This window comes from Hemitrygon akajei, chromosome 21 (genome assembly GCF_048418815.1).
Source record: "Hemitrygon akajei chromosome 21, sHemAka1.3, whole genome shotgun sequence".
Taxonomy (NCBI): domain Eukaryota; kingdom Metazoa; phylum Chordata; class Chondrichthyes; order Myliobatiformes; family Dasyatidae; genus Hemitrygon; species Hemitrygon akajei.
Genome location: NC_133144.1, coordinates 65,386,211 through 65,410,712, shown reverse-complemented (window position 1 = coordinate 65,410,712; position 24,502 = coordinate 65,386,211). Strand labels below are relative to the sequence as shown.

At 43.3% G+C, this 24,502-nt stretch overlaps 1 protein-coding gene across 6 annotated transcripts in view; it reads right to left on the bottom strand.

Annotated features, from left to right (window-relative positions):
• Nucleotides 1-24,502, bottom strand: part of camk2g2 (calcium/calmodulin-dependent protein kinase (CaM kinase) II gamma 2) — a 450,178-nt gene that overhangs the window by 154,905 nt on the left and 270,771 nt on the right. For all 6 annotated transcript variants that reach the window (XM_073025628.1, XM_073025630.1, XM_073025629.1 and 3 more), the window contains exon 5: nucleotides 11,366-11,431. In XM_073025628.1, the coding sequence (XP_072881729.1) occupies nucleotides 11,366-11,431 (66 nt within the window). The remainder of the gene's footprint in view (nucleotides 1-11,365; nucleotides 11,432-24,502) is intronic.

The following is a 24,502-nucleotide window of genomic DNA, read 5'->3' as shown; positions in this document are numbered from 1 at the left end:
TAAATGTCTTGCATGAGAGATCTATAATTATCTGGGGAATGACTACGAGAGAGCTGTGCAGTGCAGGAGGAAACCATTCAGCCTGCTGCCCCCATGCCAGCCCCCTGATAAAGCTCTCCCACACACATGATCTTACCCAACATTCTGGTATATATTTTCCTGGCTTGGTAAGACTGGACCTCTCAGACACTAAGAGATGAACTCTTGATCTCCATTCTATCTCGTCATAGCCTTTGCACTTTCTCTTCCTCAGCTTTCTAACTGGTAGACCACAAACTGTGCAGATCGGAAGCAACATCTCCACCTTGCTGATAATTAACACTGGCACACATCAAGGATGTGTGTTTAGTCCACTGCTCTACTTGCTCTATACCCATGACTGTGTGGCTAGGCACAGCTCAAATGCCACCTATAAATTTGCTGATGATACAACCATTGTTGGCAGAATTTCAAATGGTGATGAGAGGGCTTACAGGAGCGAGATATATCAGTTAGTTAAGCGGTATTGCAGCAACAACCTTGTACTCAATGTCAGTAAGATCAAAGAACTGATCGTGGACTTCAGAAAGGGTAAGACGAGGGAACACATGCCAGTCCTCATAAAGGGATCAGAAGTGGAAAAAGCGAGCAATTTCAAGTTTCTGGGTGTTAATATCTCTGAGGATCTAACCTGGACTCAAAATATCAACATAGTTACAAAGAAGGCATAGCAGCGGCTATTATTTCATTAGAAGTTTGAGAAGATTTGGTATGTCACCAAAAACACTTGAAAATTTCTACAGATATACCTTGGAGAGCATTCTGACTGGCTTCATCACCATCTGGTATGGCGGGGGCTCCTGCACAGGATCGAAAAGCTGCTGAGAGTTGTGAACTTAAGTCAATTCTATCATGAACACTACCCAGGACATGCCTTATTCTCATTGCTACCATGAGGAAGGAGGTACAGAAGCCTGAAAGCACACAATCAGCAATTCAGGAACAGCTTCTTCCCCTCCGCCATCCAATTTCTGAATGGGCAACAAACTTATGAACACTATCTCACTACATTTTTTATTTCTATTTTTGCACTACTTATTTAACTAGTTAAACAAATTTCATGACATATGCTGGTGATAGTAAGTTTGGTTCTGATACCTGCACTGTATTTTCTCAGTAACTGCAACAATATATTCTGCATTCTGATTTCTTATGGGGAGAAGGCAGGAGAATGGGGTTGCGTGGGAAAATAAATCAGTCTGATGGAATGGCAGAGCAGACTCGATGGGCTGAATGACCCAATTCTGCACCTAAAGTTATGATTTTTTTTTTACTACCTTGATGGGTTTACGCATGGTGTAACCTGTCTGGATGGTGCATAAAACGAAAGCGTCTTCATTCTGACGTGGTACATATGACAATCGTAAACCACTGCTAAACATGGTGGGCATGCTACGTTGGCGCTGGAATGTGTGGTGACACTTACAGGCTGCACCCAGCTCATCCCTGGGTGTGTTTACTGTGTGTTTTCATAAGACCATAAGAATAACGAACGGGGATTGCAATTAAATCTACTGAATATATTGAAAGACCTGGATTAAGGGTTCCCAGTCTGGGGTCCATGGATCCCTCTTTAATGGTAGGGGTCCATGGCACAATAAAGGTTGTGAACCCCTAGCCTAAACAGAGTTGATGTGTCGAGAATGCTTTCTATAGTGAGGGAGTCTAGGATCAGAGGGCGTAGCTTTAGAATACAAGATTGTCCTATTAGAACAGAGATGAAGTGGAATTTCTTCAGCCGGAGGGTGGTGAAAATGTGGAATTCATTGCCACAGGCGGCTGTGGAGGCCAAGTCATTGGGTATCTTTAAAGTGGAGGTTAATATGTCCTTGATTAGTCAGGGTGTCAAAAGATACAATCTGGAATGCTAATAAGACTCTTCCCTCCTCTGCTCCAAGTAGAACAAGTCCCAGAATTCCACCTATGCGTCTCGGGGTCAAGTGTACACTGTTCAGAGATGACCCTGATGACTGAACCTTGCAGATTGTGAACCTTTACAGCAGTGGTATCGAGCAGCAGAGTTTCACAAAGCCTTAACCAGTCCCCAAAATGGGCTTCACCGTGTAAAACTCCAGCAACTGTGGACAGAAACAGATGACCATTTTTCCCTTAAAGGGATATAAAATCTCCCTACTTGCATTCCTGCTAAAACACCAAACTCCCATGATAAGGGCAAGACATAATTCTCTCTATGACTCTATTTTTAATGCAAGTGGAATTGTTTGTACATTGGCACAGGTCCATTTGTGATGCTAATGAGAGTACAAGGCAAAGGCCATTCAGCTCCTCAAACTAGTTGTACTATCATAGTACATAGAACAGTGCAGCACAGTAAAGGGTCGTGCCAAGTCTTTAACCAACTCTGGGATCAATCTAACCTTTTCCTCCCACATAGCTCTCCAGTTTTCTTTCATCCGTGACCCAATCTAAGAGTCTCTTAAATGTCCCTAATACATCTGCCTCTAGGACCAGCCCATTGCAGACGCTCACCATTCTCTGTGTAAAAAGACATGTCCTGTACTCGTGCTTTGAAACTTTCCCCCTCACCTTAAATGTGTGCCCTCTTCTATTAATCATCTGCAAACTCGGAAAAAAAAATCAGCTGACACTCAATCTCTGTTTCATATCGTCTTGTAACAGGGGAAGATTGTATAAATTAGGAGGTTATTCCCTGGAATGTAGAAGAGTAAGGGGAGACTTAATAAAAATTTTTAAGGCCATAAGACATAGGAGCAGAATTAGGCCATTTGGCCCATCAAGTCTGCTCTGCTATTTCTCAGTCCCAATCTCCCGCCTTCTCCCCGTAACCCTTCAGGCCCTGACTAATCAAGAATTTATCAACCTCTGCTTTAAATATACCCAATGACTTGGCCTCCACAGCTGTCCTTGGCAACAAGTTCCACAGATTCACCACACTCTGAAGAAATTCCTCCTTATCTCCATTCTAAAAGGACGCCCATCTATCCTGAAGCTGGGTGCTCTGGTTTTAGTCTCCCCACCATAGGAAACATCTTTCCACATTCACTCTATCGAGGCCTTTCAACATTTAATAGGGGTCAATGAGGTCGCTCCTCGTTCTTCGGAATTCCAGTGAGTAGAGATCCGGAGCCATCAAACGCTCCGGGGTATAAAAAGACTATTAACACGTTATCAACACGAGAAAATCTGCAGATGCTGGAAATGCAGAGCAACTCACACAAAATGCCGGTGGAACTCAGTAGGTCAGGCAGCATCTATGGAAATGAATAAACAGTCGACGTCTTGAGCCAAGACCCTTCATTAGGACTGAAGTGGAAGGGGGAAGGTGCCAGAACAGCTTTCTCCCACACAAGGTGGTGTGCCTTTGGAATGAGCTGCCAGAAATAGTGGTTGAGGTGGGCCCATTAGCAACATTTAGAAGCCATCTAGATAAGAACATGGATAGGAGAGGTTTAGTGGGCTAAGGGACAGAAGTAGGCTAATGGGACTAGCTCACAGGGGAATACATGGATGAGTTGGGCCGAAGGGCACATGTCCACACTGTATGGTTCTATAACTAAAAGCCTGTGCATCACAGAGAATTATAACTGATAATGCAATTTATAACATAGAGCATTTTGTTCTAATGCTTGTTTGTAAGGTTACATCTGTGTGCCGGGGCAATGCACATCAGTATGATTAAGAATATTTTCTTCTGCTGAATTTGTTTCTTCTCTCTGACAAACCAATTCTATTTTTCTATTTTATTATAAATCAAAAGGTCTTGTACTCCCAGCTGTGATCCACCCCCGATTCTTGGAAGGCCCACGTATAAACACAGAGTGCTTAGATTGAATTTGGTTGCCATGGCAATGCACGCTGCTGATTAAATCCCTTTTTGTTCTGCTTGAGTTATTTTGAGGGATTTTAAAGGAAATATATATATATATACACATATATATATACTTGTTCTCTTGCTTTTAGTGCATTCTGGACATTTTCTTATAAAATGCTATCGATACTATCGTCCACTTCAGAATGTTTAACATGAATTTAATAAAGCTTCTGTTTGGTTAACCCTGTTTGAAATGTATCTGTTACATTTATAAGAATTCAAAGAGCCTCGTTGAAACGTCATATACTTTGCGAAGAAAATGGTTGACCTCTGCTTGAGGCGACCTTGGATGGTATAGGAAGTGGCCAAGGCCTTTAATGATGGTGAATTCCTGACCAGCACACAGAAGTTTTGATCAGCTCGATTACAGGCACAACAGTGAGTGATTTACTGATCTCACATTAACTGCCGAACAACTATGGAAACTGCAAAGCAAAAGGTTGCCTGGATTAGAGAGATGTGCTGTGTAAAAGAGTTTCAGCCTTCAGGGTGGATTAGACCATAGAGCACATAAGTCTTTAGAACATAGGAGGAGAATTAAGCCATTCAGCCCATCAAGTCTGCTCTGCCATTCCATCATGGCTGATTTATTATTCTTCTCAAGCTCACATTCCTGCTTTTCCCTGTGACCTTTGACACCCTTACTAATCAAGAACCTATTTACCTCCACTTTAAATATAACCAATGACTTGGTCTGTAGCAATGAATTCAATAGATTCACCTCCCTGTGACTAAAGATATTCCTCCTCATCTATGTCGAAAGGGACATCTCTCTATTCAGAGGCTGCACCCTCTGGTCCTCGACTCCCCCATCACTGGAAGCATCCTCTCCTAGTACACTCTGTGTCAGCCTTTCAATGAGATTCCCCCCTTATCAGATTGCACCATCGCTGGGCCTGTTTCATGTTTGCTACCAACGACAGTGTTGTATCTGCGCCATGAATGATAGGCACCGTGGTCACTGTGGACTGGTTGGGCCTGTATGCCAGTTGTATTTCTCTATGACTATCCATCTTCACACCCCAATGTGTATCCCCTACCCCACTTGCAGCAGAGTTTAGGCCACTTGAAAGTTAAGGTTTGGTACACGGTCTCAAAGAAAGAGTAGAACGTCCAAAGCACGCACTGTACCATTAGGAAAGACTACAATAGCTCGATGGTACTCTGGCCTTGAACAATGGCAGGATGTCCTGTCCAAAAGAGCAGATACAGACGTCCCGCCCTGCAAAAACTCATTTCAGGGAGGTAGTGCCATCAGTTCACAGGAGACTTTTGGGAGAGGTGGGATGTCTGCAATAGAGTGGCTCCTTAGCAGCTAGCCAGCTAGTTTAAATAACGTTAGCTATGCTAATGAACAAATGACACCTGTTAAACTCACCTTTCTTGCTCTCTCACTCTCGCTCTCCCAAAAATTGATTTCTGGGATATTGTATATCATTTGCGGGTATCAGGGAGCCACTATCAATTTGCGGGAGACTCCCGGAACTTCTGAGAAAGGTGGGATGTCTGCAGATACGATATAAGGAGTGAGTCCCCCTCACTGGATTGAACGGCGTCACTGTAGGATTAGTGTGGATGGATCCTTAACAGCAGGTGTGAACAAGGTAGAACCATTTCTGCATTGTACAGCTCTGGAATGCTATGAGATACTGTTCCACAGTGAGACCAACAGATACCAAGCTCGGGCTGCAAGTAAGAGATGTTTTCTCCCATAGCTCAGTCCTTTTTAAAGATTTTTTGTTGAAAGATTGCTTTTATTTATCATGTGGACATCAAAATATAGTGAAATGCATCATTTGCATCAAGTCAGATCAGTGAGGATTGTGCTGGACTGCCATGCTTCTGGTGCCAACATTGGATGTCCACAACTCACCAACCCCAACACACACATCTTTGGAAAATGGGAGGAAATCAGAGCACACCACATGGTCATAGAAAGAATGTACATACAAACTCTTGACTAGCCGTGGTGGAAATCGAACTCTGATCTTACAGCTGGCATGGTAAAGCAACTGTGCTAACCATTACACTACCATTCTGCCCTCAAAACTCTACAACTTGCGATAACGAGATGGGTCCATTTTTGTGCTTTCTTTTGTGCTCTGCAACTCAGTGAGATGTTGCTTCTTGGTGGAATCAATAGATACTGAGCCAGGGCTAATCTCTTCTGGTCCAAAGCAAGTGGTCAAGCTCACAGAGTAAGGTATGTCCAACAATGAATATCTAACATCAGCCATTCTAAGCCGTACCTTTTACCAGTTCTTCAGTTATCTGAAAGGACCACCTCAACATTATAAATGGAAAATCCAGCTGCAAAAATCTTTGTGCACTTGAGGTAAAGTCATGAACCTATTGTGTCTGATAGATAAATGTATACAGGGAAGAATCTCAAACTATGAGGCTTTGGATACAGCAGGGGACAGGGTGTGGTTTAGCTAAGAAAGGAACTTTGACATCCTTACAAATGTGAGTCATTGTAATTGAACCAACCCCATCAATTGTGATAGCTACACACAATAAAGACAGGAATTTTACACCAGGTTTGAGTAGCTCCAATTCAAATAAACATTTTGCTTCTTTCATTCAGAGGCAATCCATAATCGGATCAGTTAAGAGGTTAGAAATATGAGGAGAAATTTACATTCGATTAAAAACATATTTAACCACTATATTTTTTAATAAAATAAAGCATATGTTTTTAGCTTGTAATAATTTTATGATCTATTTTGTTTTAGTAATTTGCTGTTTTGAGACGACTGATCAAGGAAACGTGAGAGAAGGTGAGACCCAAGAGAGGGTAGATGCCGGAATCTGGGGTTAAAAAAGAAAACTACTGGAGGACATCAGCAGGTCCGGCAGCATCTGTGGAGGCAGAGGGATGGTCGATGTCTCAGACCAAGACAGTCTATTGGGACAGGTGAAGGGAGAATTTACTTTTAAAGTGGTAAACTGCGGTAATTGGGAATGTGCTGTTTGAAAGGATGGTGGAAGCAGTTACAACAGGGGCACATAAGGAAATTGAATAAATAGAGTAACAGACTCAACTCTTGTGCTCCATATCTTTGCCTTGTACTCCACATCCAACCATCCTGCCCCCCCCCCCCCACCTCCCACCGTGATATAGAATGGTTTAAACTCAAAAGATTCTGCAGATGCTGGAAATCCAGAGCCAGACACACAAAATGTGAGAGGAACGTAGCAGGTTAGTCAGCATCTATGGAGGAGAATAAACAGTCAACATGTTGAGCCGAGACCCTTTATCGGGACAGGAAAGGAAGGGGATAGAAGCCAGAATGAGAAGACGGGGGGAGGGGAAGGCGTACAAGCTGGCAGGTGATAGGTCTGACCAGATGTGGGGGAAGTGAGTGGATGGCGGAGGGAGGGATGAAGTGAGAAGCTGGGAGGTGATAGATAAAGGGTTGAAAAAGAAGAAATTTGAAAGGAGAGGAGAGTGGATCATGGCAGAAAGGGAACGAGGACGGGCATCAGAGGAAGGTGATAAGCAGGTGAGGAGAAAAGAAGGGGTAAGAGGAGACATAATGGGGAATGGAAGATGAGAGAATGGGGAGGGAGAGAAATTATTGGAAGTTAGATAAATCAGAAAAATGGTTGAAGTTCTCTCCCTGCAGCCCCCATGATGATCTATTATTATTGGGATGTTTTAGGTGCCTTTCACTGTGAAGAATGATCCATAATAAGTTGTTAGTATCTCTGTTATAGTTTTTTCCTTGTTGCTAATTGCGGAGTCTTAATCTTGGGCAGAAGGGTGGAGAGAACAGTGTGATAGGATGCACACCATGTTTGTCAGTGACTACAGCTCTGTCACAGACATTCCTCTAACCCTCTCTCTGTCCGAGTCTGGCTTATTCCCCCTTCCTTTCCAGTCCTGATGAAGGGTCTCAGTCTGAAACGCTGACCATTTATCCCTTTTCATAGATGCTGCAGACCTGCAGAGTTCCTCCAGCATTTTGTGTATGTTGCTCCCTTTGCAGCTTCAAATAGGCCGACGTTCTTTCTCTGGTTCTAATGGAGAGTTATCAATCTGAAATATTTACTTTTATTTTATTTATTGAGGTACAGCGTGGAATAGGCCCTACTGGCCCAGCAATCCCTGATATAACCCTAGCCTAAATCACAGAAGAATTTACAATGACCAATTAATGTACCAACCAGTATGTCTTCGGACTGTGGGAGGAAACCAAAGCACCTGGAGGAAACCCACATAGTCACGTACAAACTCCCTACAGACAGTAGCGGGAATTGAACCTGGATTGCTGGTACTTTAAAGTGCTGTGCTAATCACTACACTACCATGTCGCCCTAGGAGATTGTTTGGACCATAAGATATATGAGCAGAATTAGGCCATTTGCCTCATCGAGTCTGGTCCACTATTTAATCATGGCTGATCAAATTTTCCTCTCAGCCCCAATCTCCTGCCTTCTCCCCGTATCCCTTCATGCCCTGACCAATCAAGAAACTATCAAGCTCTGCCTTAAATATACATAAAGACTTGGCTTCCACAGCTGTCTGTGGCAAAGAATTCCAGATTCACCATTCTCTGGCTAAATAAATTCCTCCTCATCTTCGTTCTAAAAGTACACCCTCTATTCTGAGGCTGTGTCCACTGGTCTTAGACTGTCCCACATAGGAAACATCCTCTCCACATCCAAATCGATAGGCTGTTCGATAGGCTTCAATGAGATCACCTCTCATTCTTCTGAATTCTAGTGAATACAGGCCCAGAGCCATCAAATGCTCTTTATATAACATGCCGTTCAATCCTGGAATCATTTTTGAGAACCTCATTTGAGCCCTCTCCAGTTTCAGCACATCCTTACTGAGATAAGGCGCCCAAAACAGCTCACAGTACTCCAAGTGAGGCTCCACCAGTGCTCTATAAAGTTTCAACATTACATCCTTGCTTTTATATTCTTGTCCTTTTGAAGTGAATGCTAACATCACATTTGCCTTCCTCACCACAGACTCAACCTGCACATTAACCTTTAGGGAATCCTGCACAAGGACTCCCAAATCCCTTTGCGCCTCACTTTTTTGTATTTTCTCTCCATTTCTTCTACCAAAGTGCATGACCAGACACTTCCTGACACTGTATTCCACCTGCCATTTCTTTGCCCATTCTCCTAATCTAAGTCCTTTTGTAGCCTCTCTACTTCCTCAAAACTACCTGCCCTCCACCTATCTTCATATCATCTGCAAACTTTGCAACAAAGCCATTAATTACATCATCCAACTCATTGACATATAAAGTAAAAAGAATCGGTCCCAACACTGACCCCTGTGGAACACCACTAGTCACTGACAGCCAGTCAGAAAAGGCTCCCTTCATTCCCACTCTTTGTCTCCTGCCAATCAGCCACTGCTTTATCCATGCTAGAATCTTTCCTCTAATAGCATGGGGTCATTGCTTGTTAAGCAGCCTCATGTGTGGCACCTCGTCAAAGGCCTTCTGAAAATCCAAGTACACAACTCAACCGATTCCCCTTTGTCTATCCAGCCTGTTATTTCTTCAAAGAATTCCAATAGATTTGTCAGGCAAGATTTTCCCTTAAGGAAACCATGCTGACTATGGCCAATTTGATCATGTACCTCCAAGTACCCTAAGACCTCATCCTTAATAATCAACTCCAACATCTTCCCAACCAGAGGTCAAACCAACTGGCCTATAGTTTCCTATCCTCTGCCTTTCTCTTCTTGAAGAATGGAGGGACATTGGCAATCTTCCAGTCTTCCAGAACAATTAGAGAATCTAGTGATTCTTGAAAGATCATTACTAATGCCTCTACAATCTCTTTAATCATTCCTTTCAGAACCCTTGGGTGTAAACCATCTGGTCCAGGTGACTTACCTACTTTCAGATATTTCAGTTTCCCAAGAACCTTCTCTCTAGTAATGGTAACTTCTAACACCTCATGACCCTTGACTCCTGGAACTTTCAACATACCACTAGTATGAAGACTGATGCAAAATACTTATTCCATTTGCCCGCCATTTCCTTGTCCCCCATTACTACCTCTCCAGCATTTCCAGCAATGCAAACACTCTCAACTCTCTTTTACACTTTATGTATCTGAAGAATATTTTGGTATCCTCTTTAATATTATTGGCTAGCTTAATTTTGCATTCCATCTTTACCTTCTCAATGACTTTTTTTTTTAGCTTTTATTGGTTTTTAAAAGCTTCCCAATCCTCTAACTTCCCACTAATTTTTGCTCTATTATATGCGCTCTCTTCGGTTTTTATGTTGGCTATGATTTCTCTTGTTAGCCACGGTTGTGACATCTTTCCTTTAGAATACTTTTTCCTCTTTGGGATGTATATATCCTGTGCCTTCTGAATTGCTTCCAGAAATTCCAGCCATTGCTGCTCTGCCATCATCCCTGCCAGTGTTCTTCTCTAATCAATTCTGGCCAATGTCTCTCTCATGCCTCTTTAATTCCCTTCACATCTGACTTTACCTTCTCCTTCTCAAATTTCAGAGTGTATTTGATTATATTCTGATCACTATCCCCTAAAGGTTCTTTCACCTTAAGCTCTCTAATCAGTTCTGGTTCATTACACAATACCCAATCTAGAATACCTGATCCCCTTGTGGGCTCAACCAGGAGCTGCTCCAAAAAGCCATCTCATAGGCATACTAGAAATTCACCTCCTGTAATCCAGAACCAACCTGATTTTCCCAATCTACCTGCATACTGAAGTCCCCCATGACTATTATATCAATTGTAACTATTGTTTACTCTGTTCCCCTGTCCACTGATGTTGCCTGATCTGGTAAGTATTTCAAACAGTAACACATTCACACAAAAATGTGAGCCCATGTCTGCAATTTGTTTTGCAGCAGGAAGCCAACCTACTTCAATAGGCTTTTACAGGTTAATAATATGATGAAAAAATCTCTGATTCTTCTTAGGACAGACAAAGGACTGCATGTATTGGAATCGGGAGCAACAAACAGTCTGCAGAAGGAACTTAGCATGTCAGGCGACATCTCTGAGGGGGAAGGAAGTTTTGCATCAATCCTGATAATTTGTTATCTGTAACCTCTTGGGTAACAAGTCACTGAACTGAACCCTCTGAACAATGGGGGAGAAGAGGAACTGCGGTGCACTTGTTCTTGCAGAAATGAAGCTCCAGGACATCATTCCGTGCACCATAAATCCACAGGCCAGGCCACTCAGGGACCCGTGTTTTGCAGCTTGGCCCCAGAGGAACGATGTTTCATTTTGCTGTAGACATGTGTGTGACAATAAACTTGAACTTGAAGTAATGTCAGTACTGATGCAGGGTTTCAGCCCTAAGCGTTGACAAATCCTTCCTGTCCCACAAATGCTGCTCAACCGGCTGAGTTCCACCGGAAGACTGTTTGATGCTTCCGATTCTCGCTCGACTGTGCAAATTGCCAAATTTGTTGAGGAAGAGAGCAGACTCCTGCAGACTTGTTGGCAACTCACCTTGCATCTGCCTCACTGTAGTATTCTCTGGCCACAATGTCTTCAAACAGTTCTCCACCGGTGACCCTGCAAATGAAAAAAAATGTAAGCAGTGTATGTATGAAAAAAGTACTTGAAATATACGATTACTTTCCCCAAGCAGTAAGGCCGATCAACACCTCCGCCCACTAACTCACTCCTCGACAACCCCAAACCACCACAAATTCATCATTTCCTGTCAGAGTCACCTCATGTACAGATAATCCTTTGCCTAGCATTACTTTATGGACATACAATCAATTGATGTTCATAAGCTACCCTATGTATTTTATTATGTTTTTTTAGTGGCGATTCAAGCCTAGAGTACAATTATTTCATTCTTCTTTACACATGTGTACTGAGAATGACATTAAGCAAGCTTGAATATTGAACTGAATAAAACTGTGCATTTTGGAAGAGCTCTCTCCTGCACTGTTCTGGCTTTTGTGAAACATCCCTGAACAACTATCTGGCCTAGATCAGACCCAATGTCAATCAACACCCCCCCCCCCTCCCCCGTGGCAATGATCAACTGTTCCTCAACTTATTCAGCTCCATCCCCTCCTGGGAGTTGACAGTATTATTGGCAACTGTCAAAAGTTGATGCAGGGAGGACTGGGTCTTTAATGATATCTTATAAATAATTCCTGACAAAAGGAAGTCTGACCAAATCTACCTACTGAATATCAAAAGGCCTAGATAAAGTGGAAGCAGACAGGATGTTTCCTAATGTGGGTGGATCTCAGATCAGAGAGCACAGCCCCAGAATACAAGGATGTCTCTTTAGAATGGAGGTGAGGTACAATTTATCAACCCAGACAATGGTGAATCTGTGGAATTCATTGCCATAGATGGCTGTGGAGGGTAAGTCATTGGGTATATTTAAAGTGGAGGCTGATTGGTTCTTGATTAGTAGAGGTGTCAAAGTTGAAGGGGAAAAGACAGGAGAATGGGATTAAAAGGATAATAAATCAGCCATGATCAAATGGCGAACACTCAATGTGCTGAATGGCCTAATTCTGCTCTTACGTCTGATGGTCTATGGTCAAATCAAATCACTGAGCACTCAATATTAGAATCAATGATTCCACTCAAACTCTGTAGCATTGTTATTGTAAAGTTGTAGTTCAGGATGAGGATTTATTATTATGCATAATCTCCTCCTGCACACTTTAGAATTCCTCTCAAGGTCTAGTACATTAAATAACTGAAGTTTGCCAGCATGAGTCAGAAACAGCTGAAATTCTTTGAAGCAGGGCTGTTTGAAGGTACGGATTTCCAGTTCCCCCTGTGAGGTGGAGACATAAAAGACTGCAGATGCTGGAATCTGGAGCAACACATTCAGCCGCTGGTGGAATTCAGCAGATTGTGAAGGGTCTTGACACAAAATGTCAACTGCCCACTTCCCTCCACAGATGCAATGTTACCCACTGAGTTCCTCCAGTCCTGGAGTACTACAGCACAGAAACAGTCCCTTCAGCCCATCTAGTCCATGCCAACCTGACCTTCCACCTTGTCCCATCGACCTGCCTCCAGATCATATCCTTCCTCAAACCCTCCCATCCACGCACCTATCCAAACTTCTCCTGGATGTTACAACCAAACCCCTATTCATCACTTCCACTGGCAGCTTCTTCCATACTCACTCCACTGTCTGAGTGACACAGTTTCCTCTCCACAGGGCTGTGTGCTCAGTCCACTGCTGTTCACTCTGCTGACCCATGACTGTGCTGCAACACACAGCTCGAACCATATCATCAAGTTCGCTGATGACACGACCGTGGTGGGTCTCATCAGCAAGAACGACGAGTCAGCTTACAGAGAGGAGGTGCAGCGGCTAATGAACTGGTGCAGAACCAACAACCTGTCTCTTAATGTGAACAAAACAAAAGAGATGGTTGTTGACTTCAGGAGGGCATGGAGCGACCACTCCCCGCTGAACATCGACGGCTCCTCGGTAGAGATCGTGAAGAGCACCAAATTTCTTGGTGTTCACCTAACGGAGAATCTCACCTGGTCCCTCAACACCAGCTCCATAGCAAAGAAAGCCCAGCAGCGTCTCTACTTTCTGCAAAGGCTGAGGAAAGTCCATCTCCCACCCCCCATCCTCATCACATTCTACAGGGGTTGTATTGAGAGCATCCTGAGCAGCTGCATCACTGCCTGGTTTGGAAATTGCACCATCTCGGATCGCAAGACCCTGCAGTGGATAGTGAGGTCAGCTGAGAAGATCATCGGGGGTCTCTCTTCCCGCCATCGTGGACATTTACACTACATGCTGCATCCGCAAAGGAAACAGCATTATGAAGGACCCCATGCACCCCTCATACAAACTCTTCTCCCTCCTGCCGTCTGGGAAAAGGCTCCGAAGCATTCCGGCTCTCATGGCCAGACTATGTAACAGTTTCTTCCCCCAAGCTATCAGACTCCTCAATACCCAAAGCCTGGACTGACACCTTGCCCTATTGTCCTGTTTATTATTTATTGTAATGCCTGCACTGTTTTTGTGCACTTTATGTAGTCCTGTGTAGGTCTGTAGTCTAGTGTAGCTTTCTCTGTGTTGTTTTTTTTTACGTAGTTCAGTCTAGTTTTTGTACTGTGTTATGTAACACCATGGTCCTGAAAAACGTTGTCTCATTTTTACTATACACTGTACCAGCAGTTATGGTCGAAATGACAATAAAAGTGACTTGACTTGACTTGAAATACTTCCTCGTCCTCCTCCTACAATAACTATGTCCTTACCCCATTTCTGTTAGTGACAGATCGCTGTGGATGAACTGGCTGCCACACATCCAATGTTGCGACAGTGTCTAACTTGTCCAAGAAACACAATGACCATTTGCTTCTAGTGATCAGAGCTAATGTTTATATATTGGCTTGGAGACCAGGAAGAACACTTCATTCTCTTCGAGACTGGGCTGGGGAATATTTTCATTTTCTTCCAGATAGGGCCAAGGAATATCTTCATTCTCTTCAAAATCGGATGAGAGAATGTCTTCTGTACAAATGGAAGGGAGTCTCGGTTGAATGACTCTTTGTAATGGCAGTGATTCTGACAATGCAGCACCCCCTCAGTGCCGCTTACTTTATGTACTCAAGTCCCTGGAAATGGAGCACGTCCTGCTAATCTACACAAGAGCAGCAATTACACTCCCACCCTATTCTTCTGAAAGAGCCAAAGATATGCTGAATATACACTCAGTGGCCTCTTTAGTAGGCACACCCATTTGTTAATGCAAATGTCTAATCAGCCAATCATGTGGCAGCAACTCAATGCATAAAAGCATGCCGGCATGGTCAAAAGGATAAGTTGCTGTACAAAGCAAACATCATAACGGGGAGCCAAGCTAGGGCAGCAGCTAGCGTGATGCTATTACATCTTGGGATATCGGAGTTTGATTTCAATGCTGTCTGTAAGGAGTTCAAATGTTCTCCCCATGAACACGTGAGTTTCCTCCCAGTGCTCTGGTTTCCACTCACATTCCAAAGACACACTGGTTAGTAGGTTAATGGGTCATTGTAAATTGCCCTGTGATTAGGCTCGGGTTGAATAAGTGGTTTGCTGGGCAGTACAGTTCATTGGGCCCGAAGGGCCTGTTCCACACTGTATCGCTAAACAAATTAATTAAATGTTACCTAAGTGACTTTGACCATGGAATGATTGTTGGTGCCAGACAGGGCAGTTTAAGTATCTGTGAAATTGCTGATCTCCTAGGATTCTCATGTATAACAGTCCCTAGACTTTATAGAGAATGGTGTTAAAAACAACAAAAAACATCAAGTGAGCAGCAATTCTGTGGGTGAAAATGCCATGCTAATGAGAGAGGTCAGAGGAGAATGGTTCAAGCTGACAGGAAGGTCACTGTATCTCAAATAACCATGAGCTACAGCAGTGGTGTGCAGAGGAGAACCCGGAGGTGGATGGGCTGAAACAACACACACAAAATGCTGGAAGAACTCAACAAGTCAGGCAGTACCCATGGAAAAGAATAAACAGTTGATGTTTCAGACTGAGACCCTTCTTCATGACGGATGTGTGTGTAGCTTTGGACTTCCAGCATCAGCACTTTCTCATGTTTGACACAGCAGCAGAGAACCAAACCGGTTCCATTCCTGTATCGAATAAAATTGCCACTGAGTGTATCTTGGAAAGTTGTGGGGCTGGTGGATAAGACAGAATGAAATGATGGAACAAGGGGCTTGCATACAAGTTTGGAGAAGATAAAAATATCAAGTGAAAAGATAAGCAGAGAAAAATCTGAGAGTTCCAGGTTGTATCAGATGACACTGAGATTGGGGGTGTCGTGGACAGTGAGGAAGACTATCAAAGCTTGCAGTGGGATCTGATCAACTGGAAAAATGGGCTGAAAAATAGCAGATGGAATTTAATGCGGACATGTGTGAGGTGTTGCACTTTGGAGGGACCGACCAGGGTAGATCTTACATAATGAAAACTAGGGCACTGATGACTGCGGTAGAACAGAGGGATCTGAGAATACAAATCCATAATTCATAGAAAGTGCATCACAAGTAGCTAGGAGTCATAAAGAAAGCTTTTGGCACAATGGCCTTCATAAATCAGAGTAGTGTGTGGAGGAGTTGGGATGTTATGTTGAAGTTGTATAAGACATTGGTGAGGCCTAATTTAGAGTCTTGTGTGTAGTTCTGGCCACCTACCTACTGGTAAAATATCAGTAGGATTAAAGGAGTGCAGAGAAAATTTATAAGGATGTTGCTGGGACTTAAGACAGACAGACATACTTTATTGATCCCGAGGGAAATTGGGTATTAAGGACCTGAGTTATAGGGAACTGTTGAATAGATTAGGACTTTTTTTCCTGGAGTGTAGGAGAATGAGGGGAGATTTGATAGAGGTATCCAGAATTATGAAGGGTATAGATAGGATCAATGCAAGCAGGCTTTTTCCACTGAAGTTGGTGAGACTACAACTAGAGGTCATGGGTTAAGGGTGAAAGGTGAAACGTTCAAGGGGAGACTGAGGGAAAACTTCTTCACTCAGAGGGTAGTAAGAGTGTAGAACAAGCTGCCAGAATAAGTGGTGAATGTGGGTTTGATTTCAACATTGAAGAGAAGCTTTTATAAGTATATGCATGGGAAGGGTATGGAGGACTACAGTCAAGTTTCAGTTGATGGGACTAGGCAGAATAATTTGGCTCAGACTAGATGGGCCAAAGGGCCTGTTTCTGTGCTGTGGTGCTCTATGACTCTTTGACAAACACAGTGTGTGTTTAAATGGGTTAAGTCCCATATTGTGTTGTGGATGAAGAAACAGTGGTCACACCAGTGGGTTTGATATTTGGCAGTGAGCAGCATCTACAAGGTCCTAGCCTACCGGAGGGTGAGAAACTGTTTCGTTCATTCGTGCATGATGAATGCAAGGAAGTGTACTTTAAATAGGCTCACTCTTGAACAGATTGACAGACAATTTAGCAGGATGATTTATGAAAACTTCAAATGCTTCTTCAATGACTATTTATGGTATGCTTTTGAAACCAATTTGAGGTAGAAATTCCAACAGTTCCTCTCTCTGCTGGGAGATGAGATCTCTTGATACCACAATCCTCTGTGTTTTCTTCCTGAGCTGTTGCCTGGTGCCTTGAAAAACAAAGTTTTTGCTTTTGCAAACTTTACTTTGGAAAGGCCTTTCTGAATCCTTGTACAGGGGTGGTTCACTTGCACAGTAACCAAGATAGAAGTCGTTCCACTTCTCTCACACAGCTAGACAAGGCAACAAAACAGAGCTAGATTTATGGTCTGCTTTCTTGGGCCTGCTGACACAGCCTTCAAGCTTTGCATACCAACAAGACAAACAATTGGTTGAGAAAGGCCACTGCACTGCTTATTTCTGCTGTGCCAACAAATGTACCCGAAATGTTGGCTGAACATCTTCAAACGTGATAAACCCAATAGCAAATGGGGCCTGGCATCTGAACGGAATTTTCACTCACTTTTCTTCCTGCTGTTCCCTCCTATTCTGCCTTTGGAGGATCTATAACTCATATCCCATCATGAGGTAACATTTCACCTGTGAGTCTGTAGGGGTCATCTACTGCAACGGGTGTTCCTGGTGCAGCCTCCTCTACGTCGGTGAAACCCGACCTGGATTGGAGGACAACTTTGTCCAGCATCTTTGCTCCATTCGCAGCAACAATGATTTCCCAGTGGCCACCCCATTTCAATTCACGTTCCCAATCTCGACACATTGATCCATGACCTCCTCTACTGCCACGATGACAGGCTCTTTGGTGAGAGAAGCAACACCTCAGCTTCCATCTGGGTAGCCTCCAACGTGAAAGCATGAATATCAGTTTCTCCAGCTTCCAGTACTTTGTCCCCTGATCCTCCAGCACTCGCCCGCGTGCGTGCGTGTGTGTGTGTTGTCCTAAAGACTGCCACTTGACTCAAATTACTAAAAAGGCTTTATGCCTGGTATCTTGGAACCTGGCGTACTGGAAAATTTATCAAGGCACTATGCAGATTTGGAGTGGGATTGCAATAGTGTGGCTTGGTAGCGGAGCAGTTAGTGTAATGTCATAACAGCAGCTCGATCTGGTTTCAATTCCGCCAGGTGCTGTCCGTAAGGAGTTCTCCCCATGACTGTGTGGATTTCCTCCGGGTGTTCCAGCTTCCTCCCATGTCCCAATGATGAACAGGTTAGGGTTAATAGGTTAATTTGTCACATGAGTGTAATTGAGTGGTGTGGGGCTCATTGGCCCAGAAGGACCTGCTACCATGCTGTATCTCCAAATAAAACAACGGCAATTCATTTGCTTTCTCTTAATGTTACACAGTTATAAACATGTCTAGTGCCCTGAAAGACAAGTTATCCTCCTACTCCTGACAGGGAGACAGATCACCATCATCACTGACTTTATATTCTGCAACACTTGAGCCAAAGCACCACGGGAGGGCTTCTACCAAACCGACCACAGCTGCTCGAGAAAATGGCTCACAGACACCTCCAGGGATCAATTAAAGACGGGCAAAAATTGAACAATACACTAGAATTTAAAAAAAAAGAAGCTAAGGATAAATAGAAATAGAAAACAGTGATGGCAGACTGGAGAAAAAGGAGATAACGATAGAAGACAACAGAAGGGAACTTGCAACGTTTGCTAAGACAGCTGCAAGATATTGGAGTATTTTCCTTGCACGAATGAATGACCTTCAATGAAGCCTGTAGGTATCGCTCCATGACCCACTTATCACTGGCAATTTTCAACAAACCTTCCAAGTTTGTTAAGGGATTTATCTCTGTTTCCAGCTCAGTGCAAGCACACTCCGGAATTGGAGGACTGTTGGGCCCTTGGCAGCAAGGACCAGTAATCCCTGAGGTTGTCTAACCCTGGGGTCAGAGGCCCAAGGTCAGAGAACCCTTAGATTGGAGGCCTGAGGTCAGCACATGCTGGGATTGGAGGCCCGAAGTCGGAGTCCTCTAATGTGATAAGATGGACTCTTGACTTCATAATCTGGCACCTACCTGTCTCCCTGCACGTTGCATTTTCTCTGTAGCTGTAACATTTTATTCTACTATCTGTTATTGTTTTACTTTGTACTATCTCAATGCACCATTGTAATGGATTGATCTGGATGGATGGCAAAACAAGATTTTCACTGTACCTTTTAGCCAAGGACATTATTTACTATTGAGATGAGGAGGAATTTCTACAGCACGAGGGTGGTAAATCTGTGGAATTTATTGCCACAGGCGGCTGTGAAGGTCAAGTCACTGGGTATATTTAAAGTGGAGGTTGAAAGGTTTTTGATTAGCAATGGTATCAAAGCTTATGGGGAGAAGGCAGGAGAATGGGGTTGATTGGGATAATAAATCAGCCATGATGAAATGGGGGAGCAGATTCAATGGACTATGACTTATGGTTTAAATACACTCAATGAGTTGTCCTCCACAGCCCTCCATGTTAACGAATTCCACAGATTCATGACCCTCTGGCTGAAGAAATCCCTCCTCATTTCAGTTTTAAATGTACGTGCCTCTATTCTGAGACTGCGCTCTTGGATTCTAGATGTTCCTACTGATGGAAACTTCCTCTTCACTCGGAAAGTCTGAGGCAACCCTTCACAATATCAACACCTCCAGCACTTCTCGTGTCATCTGCAAACTTACCAATGATATCTCTGATGTTCACATAAGATTTAACATGAAGGGTACCAGGACTTATCCCTGTGGTATCACTGATGGTCAAAATTTCAATCAAAGCTCAAAGTATGTATACTGAATACAACCATGAGATTCAGCTTCTTGCAGGCAGTCACAAAACAAGGAAACACAAGAGAATTTACGAAAAAGGACTGCCAAACAATCCAATGTGCAAAAGAGATAAAACAATTTGTGCAAGTATTTTAAAAATAAACAAATAGCACAGAGAACATGAACTGCAGAGACCTCAAAGTTGAGTCCACAGCTGCAGAGTCAGTTCAGTGCCAAGGGGAGGAAAGTACTCACAGAGCAGTGAGATTAACACCAGTTCGTCCCTTGCCCTCGGCACCTTAATCCTGTTAATCTGGCTCGGCGTTAAAATCGGCTAATTATCGGTCTGTCTTCCAGTTTAGGCCCCAGGACTTCAACCCAGCACAAAGTTTTAAACCGGCCTCAAATCCACTTCAGAAATGGGCATCACTGCTGTACCTGCATTCCTGAGGTCCAGTTCTCTGAAACCTTCAAGATACTGCTAAGAACATGTCATACAGAACTCCCAAAGGGAAAATACGCTGGACAACAAAGATTTTGCTTCCTGAATACTGTCAAGTGTATCTTAAGGATTTTGGGCTGCTGATCATGAAAATAAACAAGAAATTTCCCTAACACGCACAGTCTTTTTAAAATCATCTGTATTTGTTATTTCGATTCATAATTCAAGTCAGAATAATTGATCAAAATCAGGTTGAATATCACTGGCATATGTTGTAGTTAATTTGTTGTCTTTGCTGCAGTAATACAATGCAATACATAATACAGTAATAGAGAAAAAAGCTGTGGATTACAGTAAATATATATATATATACACACAGTATATATATATATATATATATATATACAATGTATAAATATACACACACACAAATAAGTAGTGCAAAAATAGAAATTTTAAAAAAGTAGTGAGGTAGTTCATGGGTTAAATGTCCATTCAGTAATCAGATGACAGAGGGGATGAAGCTGTTCTGAATTGTTGAGTGTGTGTCTTCAGGCTTCTGTACCTCGTCTCTGATGGTATCAATGAGAAGAGGGCATGTCCTGTGTGATGGGTGTCCTTAATGATGGATGCCATCTTTTTGAGGCATCGTTCCTTGAAGATGTCCTGGATATTGTGGAGGCTAGTGTCCATGATGGAGCTGACTAAGTTTACAACTCTCTACAGCTTACTTCGATCCTCTGCAGTAGCCGCCCTCCCCCCCCCCCCCATACCAGACAGTGATGAAGCAGTTAGAATGCTCTCCACAATGGCAAAATTAACGAAGGCATCTTTGGTTGGTCTACAAATCATACAGGTTATCAATAACAGGGAATTCCAAGAACTTCTAGTAGGACCAGAGAAAATCACATGGAAAGAATTCAAGACAATAGACAATAGACAGTAGGTGCAGGAGTAGGCCATTCGGCCCTTCTATCCAGCACCGCCATTCACTGTGATCATGGCTGATCATAATCAGTACCCCGTTCCTGCCCTCTCCCCATATCCCTTGACCCCGCTATCTATAAGAGCTCTATCTAACTCTCTCTTGAATGCATCCAGAGACTTGGCCTCCACTGCCTTCTGGGGCAGAGCATTCCACATATCCACCAATCTCTGGGTGAAAAAGTTTTTCCGCATCTCTGTTCTAAATGGCCTACCCCTTTTTCTTAAACTGTGGCCTCTAGTTCTGGACTCACCCATCAGCGGGAACATGCTTCCTGCCTCCAGTGTGTCCAATCCCTTAATAATCTTATATGTTTCAATCAGATCCCCTCTCATCCTTCTAAATTCCAGTGTATACAAGCCCAGTCACTCCAATCTTTCAACATATAACAGTCCCGCCATTCCGGGAATTAACCTTGTGAACCTACGCTGCACTCCCTCAATAGCAAGAATGTCCTTCCTCAAATTTGGAGACCAAAACTGCACACAATACTCCAGGTGGGATCTCACCAGGGCCCTGTACAGCTGCAGAAGGACCTCTTTACTCCTATACTCAATTCCTCGTTATAAAAGCCAGCATGCCATTAGCTTTCTTCACTGCCTGCTGTACCTGCATGCTTGCTTTCATTGACTGATGTACAAGAACACCTAGATCTCGTTGTACTTCCCCTTTTCCTAACTTGACTCCATTTAGATAGTAATCTGCCTTCCTGTTCTTGCCACCAAAGTAGATAACCTCACGTTTATCCACATTAAACTGCATCTGCCATACATTTGCCCACTCACCCAACCTGTCCAAGTCACCCTGCATTCTCAGAACATCCTCCTGACATTTCACACTGCCATCCAGCTTTGTGTCATCAGCAAATTTGCTAATGTTACTTTTAATCCCTTCATCTAAATCATTAATGTATATTGTAAACAGCTGCGGTCCCAGCACCGAACCTTGCGGTACCCCACTGGTCACAGCCTGCCATTCCGAAAGGGACCCATTAATCGCTACTTTTTGTTTCCTGTCAGCCAGCCAATTTTCAATCCATGTCAGTACTCTGCCCCCAATACCATGTGCCCTAATTTTGCCCACTAATCTCCTATGTGGGACTTCATCAAAAGCTTTCTGGAAGTCCAGGTACACTACATCCACTGGCTCTCCCTTGTCCATTTTCATAGTTACATCCTCAAAAAACTCCAGAAGATTAGTCAAGCATGATTTCCCCTTCATAAATCCATGCTGACTCAGACTGATCCTTCTACTGCTATCCAAATGTGTCGTAATTTCCTCTTTTATAATTGACTCCAGCATCTTTCCCACCACTGACGTCAGGCTAACCGGTCTGAATGTCGTTGAAAATTTTCTTGGCAACTACAGAGCACCAAAGTACATGTGGCAGGTTGACAAGCATACAAAACCATGAAGTGCAACATGTTACTAAAGATTCATTTTCTGCATTCCCATTTAAACTTTTTCCCTGCAGATCTTGGCACTGAAAGGTTTCACCAACACATTGCGGTCACGGAGGAACGGTATACTGAAATCCATTAATGCTGGCTGATTACTGTTGAACACTTAGGCGAGAAGCCTCAGCGCAATTTTAGTTAGTTGAATGATTGCAAAGCATCAGCACTGTAATGCAATTCAATGCATTATGTTCAATAAATTTAATTTCATTTTTCTCCAAATTCCTACATGATACAAGTTTGAAATTATATTTGTATACAGCTTCAAGCATCTATCATAAATGGGAAAAAAAAATTCCAAGGAAGCAACATTTTCAAAAGAAATTGTTGTCCGGTGTTACAGGCTGCAGATTGCAGGGATCGTAGAGCAGAAGAAGTGTATTTAGCTGAATTGTTAGTAGTCTTGTTAGTTGTCGCAAACCGTCAGCATGTTTGGCCAGCACCATCTTGTACATCACAGATCACAGTCTCCTCTTGTTGTTCTGTTCTGTGACCGTGAAAGGTGATATCAAAATCCACACCCTTGCTTCTGTTCTCTTGCTTTTCTCAGCCCTCACAGCCTTTGTGAAGGTTGATGAAGCAGGACTTTTACCCAGAGAGCTTTTATCAGACTCCATATGTGTAGTCCAGTTCCTTAAGGCTGTTATAAATGGGGGGTGGGGGTGGTAGTGGGAATAAGCTCTCACCACCTATTAAATGCTCCCAATGGCGTGTGACTCAAATCACCTCTCAAAACCAAATCCAGATCCTGGCCTTCACAAAATCACCTCTCAAAACCAAATCCAGTTCCTGGCCTTCACACATCTAAGCTACTAAGCTTAACAGAACCGTATCTACCGACAGGAGAACGGGCAAATACGGGCTACTGGTGCCTTAACATGAGTTGCTTTGGCAAGATGGGGCTCATCAGCCATGCTTGGCTGCCCATCTAGGAGAGTCACCCTCCAACTGCCTTGCATCTTTACCCATGGGGAAGGTTTTGGGGAGTCCCTAAGGCAGTCCGATGCTGAGTTCAGCGTTGACTGGCAACTCCTGTTGAGCTGCTGCTACCAAACTGTACCGGTCTCTGCTATTCCTTTGGGTTCATCAGATGCATTGAGAGGGGGAGCTTACTACATGGGGAACAGCTTGTTCTCCATATTTTACTGCCCCAACTTGTGTACCTAGATAGCTAGGACACAACATCCATAGTCAACCCTGACCAACGGAGGCCTGAGACGTGTAGACCATAAGACATAGGAGCAGAATTTTGCCATTTGGCCCATTGAGCCTACTCTGCCATGCAGTGATTTATTATCCCTCTCAACACCATTCTCCTCATAACCTCTGATGCCCCTTGTAATCAAGAATCTATCAACCTCCACTTTAAATATACCTAAAGACTTGGCCAGCATAGCTGTCTGTGGCAATGAATTCCACAGATTATCACCCCCTGTCTAGAGAAATTCCTCCTCGTCTCTTTTCTAATGACAATGCCCTTCCATCCTGAGGCCGTCCCTCTGGTGTATTTGTGGTCAGTGAGGCAGTGACCTGAACAGCCCACTTCCAGCAGGAGATACCACACAGCTGCCAGCCAAACAAATATCCAGTGAAGATTACAAATCCACTCAGCCTCTGCAAATTAGCCTCCAGTGTGAGCTGAATGCCAAGGGACAAGGGATGGGAGCACTTAGTGCAAGAATAGTTAATGCAAGGGCAGTCTCCAAGAAAGACTTTGCAAGAACCCTCATAAAAAATTAAACAGGCAAATGCTCACAACAGATTAAGTTGCTCCGATTACTTCAAGTTCATTTCAGGTCATTCACTTTAGGGTTCAATAATCAGATGGATGGCTTCATCTCTTCTGATGCATTATTCAAAAGCCAATAATGGCATTTTTTGACTTAGTAAGAAGAAGCTGGAGGTGATCGTCCAGTTTACCCATCAGCTCATGGTTAAGCAGCACCTCAGTGCTTTTTTTTTGTGTATATCTGTACAAATAAAGCTAATCTTTAAAAAGAAA